The sequence below is a fragment of the Asterias amurensis genome, chromosome 4 (assembly GCF_032118995.1).
Source record: "Asterias amurensis chromosome 4, ASM3211899v1".
NCBI lineage: Eukaryota > Metazoa > Echinodermata > Asteroidea > Forcipulatida > Asteriidae > Asterias > Asterias amurensis.
This window is the reverse complement of record NC_092651.1, coordinates 17,616,228-17,635,209: the sequence shown is the minus strand read 5'-3', so window position 1 is coordinate 17,635,209 and position 18,982 is coordinate 17,616,228. Positions and strand designations below refer to the sequence as shown.

At 37.0% G+C, this 18,982-nt stretch overlaps 1 protein-coding gene across 1 annotated transcript; it reads left to right on the top strand.

Annotated features, from left to right (window-relative positions):
• Positions 1-9,594: 9,594 nt before the first annotated feature.
• LOC139935974 (protein YIPF6-like) lies at positions 9,595-18,196 on the top strand. The gene is made up of 7 exons (XM_071930641.1): positions 9,595-9,645; positions 10,561-10,683; positions 11,462-11,540; positions 12,633-12,675; positions 14,006-14,140; positions 14,744-14,901; positions 16,192-18,196. Exons 1-7 carry the CDS (start codon positions 9,613-9,615, stop codon positions 16,308-16,310), a joined length of 690 nt encoding a protein of 229 aa, XP_071786742.1. The 5' UTR covers positions 9,595-9,612; the 3' UTR covers positions 16,311-18,196.
• The last annotated feature ends 786 nt before the right edge of the window (positions 18,197-18,982 follow it).

Here is an 18,982-nt window from a genome sequence, read left to right as displayed (position 1 = left end):
TGAAAATATTAACAACCAGGTCCTAGTGGTTAGTCCACTCTTATGTAACAACTCCCCAAACCTGCTGCTACAAATGTACTTTAATATAGAGGTCTAAAGCAGTACTGATCTTTTAGACTTGAAAATATTAACAACCAGGTCCTAGGGGTTAGTCCACTCTTACGTAACAACTCCCCAAACCTGCTGCTACAAATGTACTTGATTAAAGAGGTCTGAAGCAGTACTTGCATCTTTTAGACATGAAATCATTAACAATCAGGTCCTAGTGGTTAGTCCACTCTTATGTAACAACTCCCCAAACCTGCTGCTTGGGGGATCGTCGCGAACCGTGCCGGAATGTTCTGAGAGCACACGAAAAGTTCCGAACCGCTGTGTCTTATGCACACCTGTACAGACAATTTTGTACCCAAAATGTGGAAAGTTACATGGAAATTAAATTTAAGAAGTGGAAAATCTGAATTTATCACATCTCCTCAAAAGCTGAAGCACATAGCACCCAGGTTGTGATAAATTGTTAAAGGCCCCTAGCGACACAATTAATTGCATGACCCCAAAACAATATTATTAAACAGAATTTGAGGGCATGGAATGATAACCCTGTTTTACGCATGACTTTTGGCCTATAGTGGCACCCTGACAACTAATGGGGCTTATTTGTCTCTCGTCACCTCTTGGCTATTGTAAAAATATATTCCATCAAAGATAATTGAGCAAAACAGAACACGAACAAGCATAAACAATTATATTAATTCCCCCTTTTTAAAAACCTTTTTCTTTTCAGACGAAAGCAACAATAATAAGCCCAAATACTGTGAACAGAAACCGAGACACAAAGTCATTTATTAATACTTGGTCCGTTCCGGCCACGCCCTTCTAATTGTGTTCTTTTTAGATCTAAATAATTTGTTTTAGTGTTCGGGCGCGAGCAATTTCAAAATATACCAATACTTTTTAGCACTGACAATTAATTACGTAGGGGCTTTGAAAAGACAGGAAAATACGGGAACACAAAGTTATAATAATTACCAGGAATATCACTACCGAGTAAGCATTAATCGTAATAATTATTACGAACCGGTATATCTCATTTACGAAAAACTGCTATGATAGATAACAAGTCATGATAGTTGTATTAGGGGGGCTATAGTTCAAATGAAATGTAAGTCATTGTGGTGACTTTTACTTGAATATTTATAAGATGTAGGCTTTGGTAGTAATTATTGTTACGTTGAATTACAGTTTCTTTCTTTCCTGATAATTAAAAACCGTTTGTACAGTGTTTAACCTCTAGCAAAGTGTTGTCATGTCAACCAATAACTCAATTGCGACTTTAAGCAGGGCTTCGGTGTAATAGATGAAAGGAAATAGATAGGGCTTACCTGTTTTTAATCATATAAATCAACTCAACTTTTAAATCACCACACTGGATAATGTTTTAAAAGCATTTTCAACTCGATGCGCTTTTCAGTTAGAAGAGTCGTCTTAGGTAAATGTATACAAATTAAAAATGACACGGCATGAATTAAACTTTACTTTACTGGCTAACTTAAATCCATAAATAAATTGAGTTTATATCAATATTGGTTTGAAAGTTTGTGACTAGTGGAAACTTTTAAAAAGTTGTCCGTGAAGCAATTTCATTGAAACCACGCAAATATTTACCGTGACATTGACATTCTTACCGATCCATAATAATCTCGACAATAAGGAATGTATCGTGTATGTTGAATATCTTCAATCTATCTTAAGTTTCTGTTGTATTTTTCACTCTCCCCGGCAAATTGTAAGAAACTCCAGCGCATCCCCAAAAAGGCCAGCAGGATTATTTGAGCAGACACTATAAGAGCATGCAAGAAATCATGGAAGATTACATTATGACTCAGTTTAATAAGTTTTAACCATCAATTTTTTCAGAACCACTCAGGCAGGGTCCGACAACTATGTCTCAAGACCAACAGTTTTAAGAACTCGTTTTCTACCTATAGCGCAATATTAACCTTTGTAACAATAGTTGGTCGAGATAACGTGGTGCATTTTTAAAATTTGTTGATTATTGTGTATTTTATGATCTGTATTATCCCCCTTTCTATTACTTTAATTTTATAAATATATTCTTGTTGTCTATTGTTTTTATGCCTATACTTGTACTAGATTCTCCTTATAGGCCCAACACAGGGAAAACAAATTTCATGCTGATACCGTGACAATAAATATTTTGAATCTTTGAATATCAAGTTGTCTTCAAATGCAGAAAAGCGTTAAAGTTACAGGCTTTTTACGGTTCGAATGGTTTTAGGCTTTCCTCTCTTGTTTGTCATAACAGAAGTTGCATTTTCCAATGAAAAAGGAACCAAAATCTAATAATAAACACAAACATATATGCGCATAAACGCAGCAACATGTTCTTCAATAATTTTGATCAAGATTTTTATCACAACCATGGATGAAGGAAAATACAATATTTCCTGCCTCCATGTTACATTTATGCGTAGTTCCTTTGCTCTTCCAAATATCAGTCAACTTAATGAGTGCTGTATAAAAGAAACAAAAGTACACTGAACATGGAGATCCATTGGTTGACAATTTGCATCGAAAAATTTCATTAAAAACTTTGATGTAACAAACTGTCTCCCTTCCTCCACCGTTGACAATAACTTTTGCCTCAAAAACTTAACTCTAGAATGTGAATGAAATGAAGATTCACACACAAAGTTGAAAATAAATCAGAGGAAGCTATTATTGCATTTGGTGCGTCTATTCGCACAATCTTTATTTCTTTAATGATAGGCAAATACCGTATTATTCCATTGTTGTTTATAAAAAACATTGTTAATTTGCAGTTGGAAATACGTTGTACAAAAGGTTAAAATGATGGAAAGAAACAATCCCTCTTCAAAGTTGTGGTTGAAGCCATTTTAACTATTATTTCTGTAATGTTGAAATTTGATTATAACGAGGATTATAAAACCATACTATATTGCTGACATATCTTTGATGACGAGTTGTTTTATTTGTTAAAAGAAGTTTAAAAAAAGTGAAAGTGGTACCAATCTCCCTAGACGCATTTTTTTCCACCAAAGGTTATTTCAACAATTCAAAGTACATACATACATCATAAAAGTATGGAACTTTAATCTAAACATGAGAAGAAAATGTATGCATTTGTACAATTCGTTTTTACAACAATACATAGCAGTACAACATTGTCCATGTCCAACTTGTATAATCAAGAAGAAATTGCACATTATTTTAATATATAAAGTTTCATGTAAATGATACTACAGAAACTGCTTTAAGAACAACCAAGCTTCTTTAACTGTTCCCTTTTTCCACAAATAGAAACGATAATACCACACAAAATTGTCTTGAGCCATTAATGAAAGCTGAACTTTGATGCGTTGGAAGGATGAAATCATCTGCTCTGCAACTTGGCCTTCTATCTTGAACACCCATCTGTTTGTATCCAATGGAACAGGCCAATGAAAGAATACAAAAAGGAAGTACATACTTAGTTGAATTTAATAAAATCATGTAGAAATTATGAGATGAGTGGCTGTGGCAAATATTTGTTTTGTTTCTAGGCAGGGTAACACACAAGTACATGTCAGAAGACATTCATTTCTCATGTGTTTATTTTGAATAAAGACAAAAACAACTGTTAGAAAATTATTTTAAGTTTATAGTTGTAATTCTCTTTTTAAGCTATTTTATGATACAAACCTACTTTTTTATGAATGTATGTATTCAGGTTTTTAATTGAATTGTGTAGTTCCCATTATTGTGTATGGTTGTGTAGTTTCCCATTGACTTGTGTATGGTTGTGTAGTTTCCCATTGACTTGTGTATGGTTGTGTAGTTTCCCGTTGACTTGTGGATGGTTGTGTAGTTTCCCATTGAGTTGTGTATGGTTGTGTAGTTTCCCATTGACTTGTGTATGGTTGTAAAGTGTCCTACTGACTTGTGTATGGTTGTGTAGTTTCCCATTGACTTGTGTATGGTTGTGTAGTTTCCCATTAACTTGTGTATGGTTGTGTAGTTTCCCATTGCATTTTGTATGGTTGTGTAGTTTCCTGTTGACTTGTGTCTGGTTGTGTAGTTTCCCATTGACTTGTGTTTGGTTGTGTAGTTTCCCATTGACATGTGTATGGTTGTGTAGTTTCCCATTGCATTGTGTATGGTTGTGTAGTTTCCTATTGACTTGTGTATGGTTGTGTAGTTTTCCATTGACATGTGTATGGTTGTGAAGTGTCCCATTGACTTGTGTATGGTTGTATAGTTTCCCATTGACTTGTGTGTGGTTGTGTAGTTTTCCATTGACTTGTGTATGGTTGTGTAGTTTCCGATTGACTTGTGTATGGTTGTGTAGTTTCCCATTGACTTGTGTATGGCTGTGTAGTTTCCCATTGCATTGTGTATGGTTGTGTAGTTTCCCATTGACTTGTGTATGGTTGTGTAGTTTCCCATTGACTTGTGTATGGTTGTGTAGTTTCCCATTGACTTGTGTATGGTTGTGTAGTTTCCCAATGACTTGTGTATGGTTGTGTAGTTTCCCATTGACTTGTGTATGGTTGTGTAGTTTCCCATTGACTTGTGTATGGTTGTGTAGTTTCCCAGTGACTTGTGTATGGTTGTGTAGTTTCCAAATGACTTGTGTATGGTTGTGTAGTTTCCCATTGACTTGTGTATGGTTGTGTAGTTTCCCAATGACTTGTGTATGGTTGTGTAGTTTCCCATTGTCTTGTGTATGGTTGTGTAGTTCCCCATTGACTTGTGTATGGTTGTGTAGTTTCCCATTGACTTGTGTATGGTTGTGTAGTTTCCCATTGACTTGTGTATGGTTGTGTAGTTTCCCATTGACTTGTGTATGGTTGTGTAGTTTCCCATTGACTTGTGTATGGTTGTGTAGTTCCCATTGAGTTGTGTACGGTTGTGTAATTTCCCTTTGACTTGTGTGTGGTTGTGTAGTTTCCCATTGACTTGTGTATGGTTGTGAAGTGTCCCATTGACTTGTGTATGGTTGTGTAGTTTCCAATTGACTTGTGTATGGTTGTGTAGTTTCCCATTTACTTGTGTATGGTTGTGTAGTTCCCATTGCATTGTGTATGGTTGTGTAGTTTCCCATTGACTTGTGTATGGTTGTGTAGTTTCACATTGACTTGTGTATGGTTGTGTAGTTTCCCATTGACTTGTGTATGGTTGTGTAGTTTCCCATTGCATTTTGTATGGTTGTGTATTTTCCCATTGACTTGTGTATGGTTGTAAAGTCTCCCATTGACTTGTGTTTGGTTGTGTAGTTTCCCATTGACTTGTGTATGGTTGTGTAGTTTCCCATTGCATTGTGTATGGTTGTGTATTTTCCCATTGACTTGTGTATGGTTGTGTAGTTTCCCATTGACTTGTGTATGGTTGTGTAGTTTCCGGTTGACTTGTGTATGGTTGTGTAGTTTCCCATTGACTTGTGTATGGTTGTGTAGTTTCCCATTGACTTGTGTATGGTTGTGTAGTTCCCCATTGACTTGTGTATGGTTGTGTAGTTTCCCATTGACTTGTGTATGGTTGTGTAGTTTCCCATTGACTTGTGTATGGTTGTGTAGTTTCCCATTGACTTGTGTATGGTTGTGTAGTTTCCCATTGACTTGTGTATGGTTGTGTAGTTCCCATTGAATTGTGTACGGTTGTGTAGTTTCCCGTTGACTTGTGTATGGTTGTGTAGTTTCTCATTGACTTGTGTACGGTTGTGTAGTTTCCCATTGAGTTGTGTATGGTTGTGTAGTTTCCCATTGAGTTGTGTATGGTTGTGTAGTTTCCCATTGACTTGTGTATGGTTGTGTAGTTTCCCATTAACTTGTGTATGGTTGTGTAGTTTCCCATTGCATTTTGTATGGTTGTGTAGTTTCCTGTTGACTTGTGTCTGGTTGTGTAGTTTCCCATTGACTTGTGTTTGGTTGTGTAGTTTCCCATTGACATGTGTATGGTTGTGTAGTTTCCCATTGCATTGTGTATGGTTGTGTAGTTTCCTATTGACTTGTGTATGGTTGTGTAGTTTTCCATTGACATGTGTATGGTTGTGAAGTGTCCCATTGACTTGTGTATGGTTGTATAGTTTCCCATTGACTTGTGTGTGGTTGTGTAGTTTTCCATTGACTTGTGTATGGTTGTGTAGTTCCCGATTGACTTGTGTATGGTTGTGTAGTTTCCCATTGACTTGTGTATGGCTGTGTAGTTTCCCATTGCATTGTGTATGGTTGTGTAGTTTCCCATTGACTTGTGTATGGTTGTGTAGTTTCCCATTGACTTGTGTATGGTTGTGTAGTTTCCCATTGACTTGTGTATGGTTGTGTAGTTTCCCAATGACTTGTGTATGGTTGTGTAGTTTCCCATTGACTTTAGTATGGTTGTGTAGTTCCCCACTGACTTGTGTATGGTTGTGTAGTTTCCCATTGACTTGTGTATGGTTGTGTAGTTTCCCAGTGACTTGTGTATGGTTGTGTAGTTTCCAAATGACTTGTGTATGGTTGTGTAGTTTCCCATTATCTTGTGTATGGTTGTGTAGTTCCCCATTGACTTGTGTATGGTTGTGTAGTTTCCCATTGACTTGTGTATGGTTGTGTAGTTTCCCATTGACTTGTGTATGGTTGTGTAGTTTCCCATTGACTTGTGTATGGTTGTGTAGTTTCCCATTGACTTGTGTATGGTTGTGTAGTTCCCATTGAGTTGTGTACGGTTGTGTAATTTCCCATTGACTTGTGTGTGGTTGTGTAGTTTCCCATTGACTTGTGTATGGTTGTGAAGTGTCCCATTGACTTGTGTATGGTTGTGTAGTTTCCAATTGACTTGTGTATGGTTGTGTAGTTTCCCATTGACTTGTGTATGGTTGTGTAGTTTCCCATTGCATTGTGTATGGTTGTGTAGTTTCCCATTGACTTTTGTATGGCTGTGTAGTTTCCCATTGCATTGTGTATGGTTGTGTAGTTTCCCATTGACTTGTGTATGGTTGTGTAGTCTCCCATTGACTTGTGTATGGTTGTGTAGTTTCAGATTGACTTGTGTATGGTTGTGTAGTTTCCCATTGACTTGTGTATGGTTGTGTAGTTCCCCATTGACTTGTGTATGGTTGTGTAGTTTCCCATTGACTTGTGTATGGTTGTGTAGTTTCCCATTGACTTGTGTAAGGTTGTGTAGTTTCCCATTGACTTGTGTATAGTTGTGTAGTTTCCAATTGACTTGTGTAAGGTTGTGTAGTTTCCCATTGACTTGTGTATGGTTGTGTAGTTTCCCATTGACTTGTGTATGGTTGTGTAGTTTCCCATTGACTTGTGTATGGTTGTAAAGTGTCCTACTGACTTGTGTATGGTTGTGTAGTTTCCCATTGACTTGTGTATGGTTGTGTAGTTTCCCATTAACTTGTGTATGGTTGTGTAGTTTCCTATTGCATTTTGTATGGTTGTGTAGTTTCCTGTTGACTTGTGTCTGGTTGTGTAGTTTCCCATTGACTTGTGTTTGGTTGTGTAGTTTCCCATTGACTTGTGTATGGTTGTGTAGTTTCCCATTGCATTGTGTATGGTTGTGTAGTTTCCCATTGACTTGTGTATGGTTGTGTAGTTTTCCATTGACATGTGTATGGTTGTGAAGTGTCCCATTGACTTGTGTATGGTTGTGTAGTTTCCCATTGACTTGTGTATGGTTGTGTAGTTTCCCATTGACTTGTGTATGGTTGTGTAGTTTCCGATTGACTTGTGTATGGATGTGTAGTTTCCCATTGACTTGTGTATGGCTGTGTAGTTTCCCATTGCATTGTGTATGGTTGTGTAGTTTCCCATTGACTTGTGTATGGTTGTGTAGTTTCCCATTGACTTGTGTATGGTTGTGTAGTTTCCCATTGACTTGTGTATGGTTGTGTAGTTTCCCATTGACTTGTGTATGGTTGTGTAGTTTCCCATTGACTTGTGTATGGTTGTGTAGTTTCCCATTGACTTGTGTATGGTTGTGTAGTTCCCATTGAGTTGTGTACGGTTGTGTAATGTCCCATTGACTTGTGTATGATTGTGTAGTTTCCCATTGACTTGTGTATGGTTGTGTAATTTCCCATTGACTTGTGTATGGTTGTGTAGTTTCCCATTGACTTGTGTATGGTTGTGTAGTTTCGCATTGACTTGTGTATGGTTGTGTAGTTTCCCATTGCATTGTGTATGGTTGTGTTGTTTCCCATTGAGTTGTGTACGGTTGTGTAGTTTCCCATTGACTTGTGTATGGTTGTGTCGTTTCCCATTGACTTGTGTATGGTTGTGTAGTTTCCCATTGACTTGTGTACGGTTGTGTAGTTTCCCATTGAGTTGTATATGGTTGTGTAATTTCCCTTTGACTTGTGTATGGTTGTGTAGTTTCCCATTGACTTGTGTATGGTTGTGTTGTTTCCCATTGACTTGTGTACGGTTGTGTAGTTTCCCATTGAGTTGTGTATGGTTGTGTAGTTTCCCATTGACTTGTGTATGGTTGTAAAGTGTCCTACTGACTTGTGTATGGTGTTGTAGTTTCCCATTGACTCGTGTATGGTTGTGTAGTTTCCCATTGAGTTTTGTACGGTTGTGTAGTTAATTTGAGTTGGAAACTTACCATAATTTTATAATAATAAATACCTCGATAATTTGCTGACTGAGTGAAACTAAACTGATGCCAATCCATTATCATCTTTGTGATGTTTTTAGCAATCGTCTCTCTGTCTCCCCCCCCCCCCCCCTGCTCTTTACGTCCGCAGCCGCCTTGAAGAGAAAACGCCACGGGTCGTCGGAATAAGTTAATTAGTATAGGTAACAAATATTCATGATTCTCATCTTGACTGATGAAGAGGAAACGACACGGACAAGAGACTAAGCAAGCACTGGTTCCAACAGCACATACATTTCTCATAAACCAAATGAGAAACAGGGAACCAGCGGCAGTTACCATAGAACGTGCATGGTATAGTTCGTGGTTTAGCTTCATACGTCTGTTCTGTTATATATCTCCATTTATGGGAGTCAAAATCTTGACCCCCATAAATAAATGGCGGAGCGTTTTGTTTCGAGAAAGTTAGCAAAAGCGAAGCATTTCTAAGGCATGTTTGTGTAGATCATTATATTCTACTTTTTTAACATATTTCCAACCGTAATCATTTTACATCAAACGCTTGTCATAGCCCCAAAACGCCCAACAAAACGCAGTCCGAAGGCAACGTGTTCCTTTAACAATTGAGATCAGACAAGTAGCATTCTATTTAATTTTTGTGTGAAAGTTTAACATGGGGGGCGTGTCAATGTTCAATAGCTAGCACAAGAGAACAATTATTTGTCTGAATGTGTTTTCTTCATGATACAAAAGCTTCATACTCCACATACAGTGGAGATTAATTTGTTAACAGCTCTTTTTAACCATGAAGGAAGAGGAAGCCTTGGGTAAAACATAAAACATCAGCTCCTTGTTTACAATATTAGTAGCAAAGCCAATAGAGGGCGCTATACTAGTCTGGTGCAAACATTTACCCAAATATTTGAACGGTTTTGGGGTTGATAACACGGGAAACCATTGACATATACTTTTGTATAGAATTCATTATTTTCAGCAATATTCTTCACCATGGCAGACGTGGCAGTAGATTCGTCGCTAAAGGTTCGAATGTTTTTAAATTGAAGATTTGCGTGAAAGATAGTTCTGTTTTGGGATTCCCTAGTTTGTTACACAACCTATTTTTATAGTAACTTACTTTTTAGTCAAATAATGAACTAATTTAGTAATTATTAATCCGAGTCGCCACAGTGAGTGGCTGGCAGTCCACACCACAGTCACAAAATCAACGCAGGTCAATTGAAATTGAATGTGTTTCGGTTGGATGCCCATGTATGATGTTTGATGTTTTTACTCGTAAATGTTATGGATACTGCACCAAATTAAATTTGGGTACTGAGTGACCACTGAAAAGCTTGTAAACAAAGAAAATGGTGTTTAAATCAGCTTGAAAAACCATTTTAAAACATTTTACCAAGATATGTCGTTTTTAATTTTTACACAGTTAAGTTAGTAGTTGAATTATTATACAGTCTGCATTGTTCTTTCAAATTAAATTTTGAGTATGCATAACAATTATTTTGAAAATAAATTTACAATAATGGTTATTTACCAATTTTTTTAGAAAATCAAATATCTACACCAGACCAGACCACCCCAACAAATTTTGTATCATTGAAAAGCTTGTAATAAAAAGAGGAAAAACAGTCAGTAGTCTGCCTGTGTAATTTAATCTTTGGCCGTGATGGAAAATGTATTTTTTCTGATTATAATAAACCAATAATATTTCTTGACTCGCTGGGGGAGGGGGAGGGGGGGGGGGGGTAGTAAAGGAAGGGGTTGCCTCACCCAACACTGTTTTTAGTTTTACTCGCATTTGCAACCACTTACTTCCAAACCCTGCTGGAGTATGGCATTGCAATCTTTTTTTTTTTTTTTCCATGGTTATTTACCAACCTGTGAACATTGTCTACAGAGTTTAAGTTCATTCTCTTTAAGTTCATGCAATTTTTTGTACAGTTGGATAACAAGTTCACAGACTTGGAACTGGAGCATCCCGTCGATGGAGACATCACAGTCCCAGGAGCACCTGAAGATGATTCTGAACCATCCACACTCGATGAGCCGGTCAGGGAAACAGTCGTAAGTATTCAATGTCTGGAAATGGTACCTTTTAATTGGACATAACTGCAATTTTTCCCCTTTTCCTGTTTTTGTTTTTTTACATTTCTTCTCTTTCTTTTTTATATCTAATGATTATTTATGACAGTTTGTTTTTGTAAGTGTTTAACTAATTTATGTAATTTGTCACTGCTTTTATGAGTTAAAAAAAAAAAAAAATTCAACATCTGTAGTTATTTTGCATTCAGTAAAACAAAACAAAAAATCATTTCATCACTTGCAGAAAGAAAAAAAATGTCAGTTGACACTCACAGCCTGGTTGTGGGGCCACAGTGGCTGATTTGTCATGTTTGGTGTGCTTTTCAAATCCTCTCCAGTTGGTCTTTTTGCAAATTGTCAGGGCACCCTTTTTCAATTTGTACTTTTGTGGTTGTTTGTGTCCTCAGAGAATAAAATCTGTGTGGAGCCAATATGGCTCATCTTTCCGGTGTCTATACTCAGTTTCGTCAGCATTAAACGACTGAGAATTTGTCTATTCCCCCCAGACAGGATACCAGTCCATCATAGGTTACTCCCCAGCTCTTGCCGATACCCGTTTGCACTCCTGGGTGGAGAGAAGCAATTATGATCAAGTGCATTGCTCAAGGACGCAAAAGCCAAATGTCACAATTGACCAGGCCAAGACTCGAACCCACATTCTGTAAACTAAAAAAAATATAAGTAGCACAAATGTTTTGGTACTTTATTGATTGTTTTAGCTTTCCCTAAAAGGATATCTTTCTTTTATTTTTTTTTGCAGTTGCGAGATATTAAAGCCATAGGGTTGAAGCTGTTCCATGTGATGTACCCAAAACAGAGTAAAGCACTTCTTAAAGAATGTAAGTAGCAATTTAATCTTTAGCTTGTGACAAACAATCTAGAACCAATAATGTATGCTCCTATTGATTGTTTGTTTGTTTGTTTGTTTTTGTTTGTTTGTTTTTTTGTTTTGTTTTTTAATGATCTTCCCATCAAGGGAACTCTGCAAATTCCCACGCTGACAACAGCCAATCTCTCTCATTCAAACATTGGGTTAACGTCTATGATTTATGAATTACACAAATCAAGAAATTGTGATTCAGTAACTAGACGACAATATTTATTCTAGTCATTGTGAAATCAGCGGTTAGCTGGGGGATTCCAAACCCACAACCATGTTATTGCAAGTCCTGCAGTCTAGCCACTTGACCACTAGCCACTTGACCACAATGGTAGCATGCAAGAAATGGGTTTATGCTTGGATTATTTCCATGAGATGCTAGAGGGCTGTGTTGTCATTATAAAAGCAGGCTTATGGCTGTACATGTACATGTTTATGTACATGGATGTATAAACTCTCAGTCTCACCCAAGCACTCTCAATAGATAAGACATTACTGGGTAATAGTTCATAAAAGTTCCTGTTTGTGCTCCAGCTCAATACTGATGGGTTTATTTACTAAGTGTTTTAGTGTATTGACTATATATTTATATATATTGACTATAAATTCGTGAAAAATTACTTCTTTCTCAAAAACTACTCCACTTCAGAGGGAGCCGTTTCTCACAATGTTTTATACTACCAACCTCTCCCCATTACTCGTTACCAAGTGAGGTTTTATGCTAATAATTATTTTGACTAATTACCAATAGTGTCCACTGCCTTTAAAAATTGATATTCTATGTCTCTAGTCAATATTGTATCTTTGTAATTACAACTGTATAGTCTTTTAAATTGTCAAGCATAATGCTGTTTTATTATTGTTATAGTATTACTAATTCCAAGTACAGACGCACGCCTGCTTTGATCATGATGCTCTTCTAGGCTAAGTTGTTGTTTACTCTACCATTGTCTGTATCAAAAGTTAACATGGTTAAACTCTTCATGTAATTATAAAGTGTTCTTCATACATTTCTAAACAGTTTTGTCCTCATGTATTTCTTTCTTTCCAGGGGATCTGTGGGGACCTCTTGTGTTGTGCACACTTTTTGCAATGTAAGTTACTATCATCATTATCTTTTTCATCAGTCAGTTTAAATAACTTTGTTTCTGGTTTTGAAATTTGTAAACAGTAAAAAAATATTTGTGATTAAGGAACATGTTGCCTTGGATCGGTCGAGTTGGTCTTTGAAAAGTGTTTGTAACCGTTTGTAAAATGCATATGGTTAGAAAGATGTTTAAAAAGTATAATAGAAAGATCCACACACATTTGCCTCGAAATTTGGGGTTTTCCTTTTACTTTGCAAACTAACACGGTGGGCCATTTATGGGAGTCAAAAATTTGACTCCCATAAATGGCCGACCGTGTTTGTCGACAAGATAAAGCGAAAACCATGCAATTTCGAGTGATACTTGTGTGGATCATTATATTCTACTTTTAAAATATCTTTCTAATCATATGCATTTTATAACAAACGGTTACATACGCTTTTCAAAGACCAACTCAACCGATCCGAGGCAACGTGTTCCTTTAATGGTTTTCTGAAGGCTCTGTATAGGCCTGCTCAGTCTGTGTGAAAGACATGGGCTACTCGGATTGAGATTTTAGATTAAAGGTTACAACAGCAATATTCTAGAGCAGGTATGGAAATCATCCAGACTGATTGACGAGTGTGCCCAGGTCTAGTTCCATTTGGAAAGCACTGTTTAATTTGTTAATGCAAGTTTGCCCCAAACAGGCTTAAAGGCAGTGGACACTATTGGTAATTACTCAAAATAATTATTAGCATCGAACCTTTCTTGGTGACGAGTAATGGGGAGAGGTTGATGGTCTAAAACATTGTGAGAAACCGCTCCCTCTGAAGTGCCATAGTTTTCGAGAAAGAAGTAATTTTCCACGAATTTGATTTCGAGACCTCAGATTTAGAACTTGAGGTCTCGAAGTCAACCATCTAAACGCACACAACTTCGTGTGACAGGGGTGTTTTTTTCTTTCATTATTATCTCGCAAGTTCGATGACCGATTGAGCTCAAATTTTCACAGGTTTGTTATTTTATGCATATGTTGAGATACACCAACTGTGAAGGCTAGTCTTTGACAAATACCAATAGTGTACACTGCCTTTAAAGCCGCTCATGGTAAAAGGATGCAAAATGAAAATATTTAAGATATTTTATTTTAGCAACTCAGGAGAGTTGAGGTCCACGTTGTGTCCAAACCTGTATACCTCCCGAAATACAAGATCTTGTGGCTCACACTTCTAGCATAAGTGGAAACCAAGGCCAGCTAGCTATTTTGTCATGGAATTTTCATATCCATCAAATTTATGTTTCCATCAAATTCCATAAAAGTTATGTGACAAATTTGAATTGTCTCTCATTTTAGGCTGCTACAAGAGTCAACAACTACTGATGATAAGTCCCATGAAGCAGTCAACTCGCAGTTCTCTGAAGTATTTGCTCTTCTGTCGTTCGGTGCCATCGTGGTTGCTCTCAATTCTAAACTCCTTGGAGGTGTCATGTAAGTGAGGGGTAGGCTACCTCTGTGAAAATTGGAAGGACATGATCGTTCTTAGTCCTTGAGTGCCTCTTGTCAACCTTTACTAGAAACAAATTTGTACTGCCCTCGTTGGTTAAGCCTTTGCACGTGTTTGGTTCAACCGCTTTTCAGACCAAACCGCTACTGACTTGTTGGTTTGGTTAGGATTGGTGACAAAATGGTGGATTCTAAAAAATAATATAAAAAACTAATCATATTCTTCTAAAAATATAAAGCATTCTGGACCAAATTTGGCAAGTTTAGAATGTTTGTTAGTTGCTGTTCGTTTTGTTTTAACAGCTCTAATGTAATAGTGCAATCTGGAACATTTTAAATTATGTTATTTTTATTATTTATGATTTTATGAGTTTAATTTTAAATATAAACCCCAAGATACACTAGCTTGGGCATGGAACCCAAAAGCTTGAAGATTTAGAAAATGCGATAAAGAAAGGTTCAGTTTGTTATGTGAGAAGAAAATCTCAAACAGTGACAAATTTGGCGGCTGATATAGTACTTAAAAACGTACACTTACTTTTTATTATGCAAATGTTTGATTTTTTGTAATGTTTGTCCTCCATGCAGTTCGTTCTTCCAGAGTGTTTGTGTTCTTGGTTACTGCATCCTGCCCCTTGTCATCAGCCTCATTGTCTGTCGTCTCCTCGTTCTGGCTGGAGACTCCACCATTCTGTTCTTCGTCCGACTGCCCATCGTCATCTTTGCATTTTTGTGGTCAACTTTTGGTGAGTTCAAAATGTACTGAATACATTTTTAAAAATCCCAGTTTTAAATAGTCTAATGGACCCCATGCATTGATTTAATCCAGCCATCCAACTATCTTAGAATCAGTATAGGTAAACGGATGATTATATCAGAGTCTTATCTAGCGCACGTATCTACCAAACAAGGTGCTCAAGACGCTGAGTATATACAAACTCTCAGAAAGATGAATTCTGAGACCCAATTAGATGGCACCTTATAAGAGTTTACAAGGTGCTACGGCGCATACAGCAGCCACAGCCAGGAACACTAGGGCGAACCCAGGGTTATTTTACATGCTTTACACAACACATGGGATCAACAGCTTAACATCCCATCCGAAGGACGAAGCAATGGTGAAGTGTCTTGCTTAAGGACACAAGTGTCACCGCTGGGGATCAATGGACAATGGAAATGCACAAATCTGTACAGGCGCTGCACAGGATTGTCAGACTAGTCCCCTGTTTTTTTTTTTACCGCAAGAATAAAGACAGGCACTGGTCTTTCAGGCCCGATGATTTCATTTGGTAAACAAACTGTCCGAGGGGATGTGGTTTGTAATGACTACAAATCTAATCTCTGTGTGAATGGGATGCAAGGTCAAGGGTACATCTTGCAGGGTCCTGCCAGGTGCGCAAAGGCTGGTATTGACCCCTTGCACGCGTGCCACATGCGGCCACTGTGCCAGGTTCACCATTTTGGTGGTCAATAGGTTTATATGTAAACGACGCGTCGCCTAAAATGTGCACTTCGCTGAATAACGCACAATAATGACATTGCCCACCAGTATGGCGCATCCAAGATATTCTGATGATGACAACAGGTGAATTGGGTCAATGTGGCGTTACTCACGAGCCTCAAAGTGTGATATCAGTTGTTCAGGCTAAGGATTAGCCAATGAACAGCCCTCTTCTTACCTTGACACGAGGGAGCCCTCTTCTTACCTTGACACAGGGGCTCTCTGCTCAAACAACACCATGCTCATAAGGTCTATTCCCTTTCAAACAATAAATCTATGAGTAATTGCTTCTCTTCAAATAAGGGACCAAAAAAATGTTTAAAAAAATGTTCATTTTGATTAATTAGCCGAATTTACAGAGCCGGGGCTTCATACTTTTTAGGAGTTGCGATGATTCATTGATGTGTTTGACTCAATTGGCCATTGTGGAATTTTAAAAAAATTGCGTAATAAGTGCTTAGTTTTATTTATTTAGTGTTATATTATTAATTTTGAAACATAACTCTGTATTTACTGTTTTTATTTAATTATATAGCTTCACTGGCCTTCCTTGCCGACAGCCAACCACAGCACAGGAAACTCCTAGCTGTCTACCCCATCTTTCTTTTCTACTTTGTGATTGGCTGGATGGTCATCTCACGCAGTAGCAGCTGAGTATTGAAACAACCAATCACATTACGCGTTACAAAAATAGTTTTAAAATAATATATGAAAGAAGAGTTCACCAGTGTAGTGGCCCAGTTCTACAACTGGAGTCTGAAATCACTAAAGGTTTGGTTGTGCAACTTCTCCTTAGTATGGCCTTGCGCAATACGAATCTAGTGGTGCGTTTTTCGCGGCTGTAACCAATAACTGTTTCGATCATTGGCCAATGTATATCCAATGGCCGATTCAGCAGAAACAGTTATTGACTACGACCACTGTGCTGTAGTTTCCACATAACAGCCTCGTCTCATATCGGGATAAACAAAATCAAACACTGCCATTTTTCACTAAGTTTAAGATGTAGGAAGTCCGGACTCTGTTGTAAACATGCGAAGTCTTGTCTGACACATTCTATTAAAACAGTTTCGGTCACACAAGATAAAGTAATAAACCACAAGGAAAACTGACTGGGTAAATGTTTAAATAAGTTTTGGGTTGAACAACTTGCGACCTTTGGATGATCGTGCAGCGCTCTACCAGCTGAGCTATTTACCCCTAATGTTGGGCGGTCTCCCTTTTTGTCAGAATGTTTGTTCGGGGTACTAGTCAGAAGCTATTCATTCTGTGGCTTCACAGGATAAAGATCTACATTTGTTGATGGATCATTCACTCCCAATGCTTTGCTTGACCCTAGCAGCATTCCAGGCTGATGAAATCCGCCCAACATTCAGATTCTGTATTGGCAGTATTGATAAATTCAGCCATACTTATTACGCAATTGTTAGTTACAACACACCATACGCTAGTGATGTTTGAAGCTTTGTGTAGTGTGGATCAATAGATTGTAAACTTACTGGCTGAAGATGAGCAGAGTATACAGCAGCTCTTCTCAGAGTCATAGTTTTTTCTGACACCACTTACCCTTAAAATTACCTTTGTGAAAGTTCAATATAAATTTTGGGAAGTCTGCTTTCAACTCCTGCATGCATTGACTACAGTCATATTCTAGAAATTTTAGTGGCAAATTTTAAAAGAAAAGTAGAAATTTACTGGTTTGGTTAAAATGATTGGCATTACAGGTACACATGTATTTGATAGGCACTAGTAGGGCTAACTCTAGGGAGACCATTTATTTTGATACAATCATCACCATAAGTCCATACATGGCTAGTTTAGTTGATTTTTTGACCACAGTATTTCCAGTAAAAGTGTCTGTGAAATCAATACAGAACATATAGTGGGTTTGGTTTTAAAAGCACATACTATATGAACATGGGATACTTTACTCAACTGGAACACGGTCAAATCTTGCACCAAAATGTCCAATGCGACTCTGAACGAACGCACTGGACATTTTGATACAAGCTGTTTGTATCTACTGTGGTCTAAAGCTATGCTCAAAATTCAGTGGTTTTTATGGATAATAAAATAATGTTAGGTATTTATTTCAAACCTGCGAGAACCACCACTCACACTTAAGTTTAGTTACAAACATAAGCGGTTTATGTTAAGTCCTTGTTTATTTTATAATTTAGACAATTTAAAATGTCATTTTGTCAAATTTGGCATGACAAAGCTATACAGTTTTAGAAAGTAAAATTGCATTCCTACAAAAGTATGACTAGTAGAGATTTTAAGTGGGTCTCAAATGCTCTTATTTGTTAAGAATTGTAAAATATTTGTTACTTTTCACTTTACTTTACTGTATATAAACATATGGGTTTGTTTTTTTGTAAGTGGTGAAGGCTATTTTACATTTTATGTATACTGTTTATAATGTGCAATATAATTTAGGTTTAACTATTCCAGAGTAATTTTGCTGAAAACATTCATTTATTGTGACTCAATTGTTGTCATATGTTAAAAGATTTGCAGGTGAAGGAAATATGATTGAATTCCCATTCTGTAAGTTTTGTGAATTGAATTGCATTTGATGGAATAATCAAATAAACAAATGTTTTAAAATTAAACATTAATTTTGTCAATGACTTTTAAAGTTTTGTATCACAGCTGCTCCTAAACGCTCATTGGAAATGAGTGGTTTTTTTTAAAGAAAAACATACAAAAGTACTTTTTAAACCCCTTTTTATACAAAGTGGAAAACAAATTAATGCAGAAGTATGATTACTTTGCTAAGATGTTTACTTCACTGAGAGAAATGCACAAAACAGTTTAAACAAGCATGCACGTGCTCCACACTAAACAAATAGGTCTAAGTTCATTCTTTAAGCTTTTATTTTATTATCATTTTTTTGTAAACCCACAGTTACTTTTGAATAATAACTATTATATTAGGGGTCGTCCAATAATAGAATGTGTAAATTATTATAATAACAATATTCGAACAAGGGGTTTTGTGCTTGAACTTTTGAGGCGACTGGATAAATTGAGGCTTTAATGTTGGTCCTAATTGGCTTGGGAAATGCGCACAAAACTGGCAGAAAAACAAGTATTTTAAAACAAATTTTTGGCAAACAAAAAGTGGCCATTTGCTTTTATCCGAATATTTAGAAAAGCAGATTGAACGTTTTGTAAAAATGAGCTTTGCTTTTCTGCCACCCATGAAAAGCACACTTCACAAGTTCACTTTTCTGGCGGCCGAAAAGTGGCCATCTCCTTTTTATTCTCCTTTAAGATACCGGAAGATCAAATTTTACTTAGGCGGCCGAAAAGTGGCCATT

Excerpts from the sequence above, each read along its gene's own strand:
- LOC139935974 (XM_071930641.1), top strand. The coding sequence starts at position 9,613 with ATGGCAGACGTGGCAGTAGATTCGTCGCTAAAG. Across the intron at positions 9,646-10,560 it reads CAGTAGATTCGTCGCTAAAG|TTGGATAACAAGTTCACAGA; the intron begins GTTCGAATGTTT and ends TTTTTTGTACAG. Across the intron at positions 11,541-12,632 it reads TAAAGCACTTCTTAAAGAAT|GGGATCTGTGGGGACCTCTT; the intron begins GTAAGTAGCAAT and ends CTTTCTTTCCAG.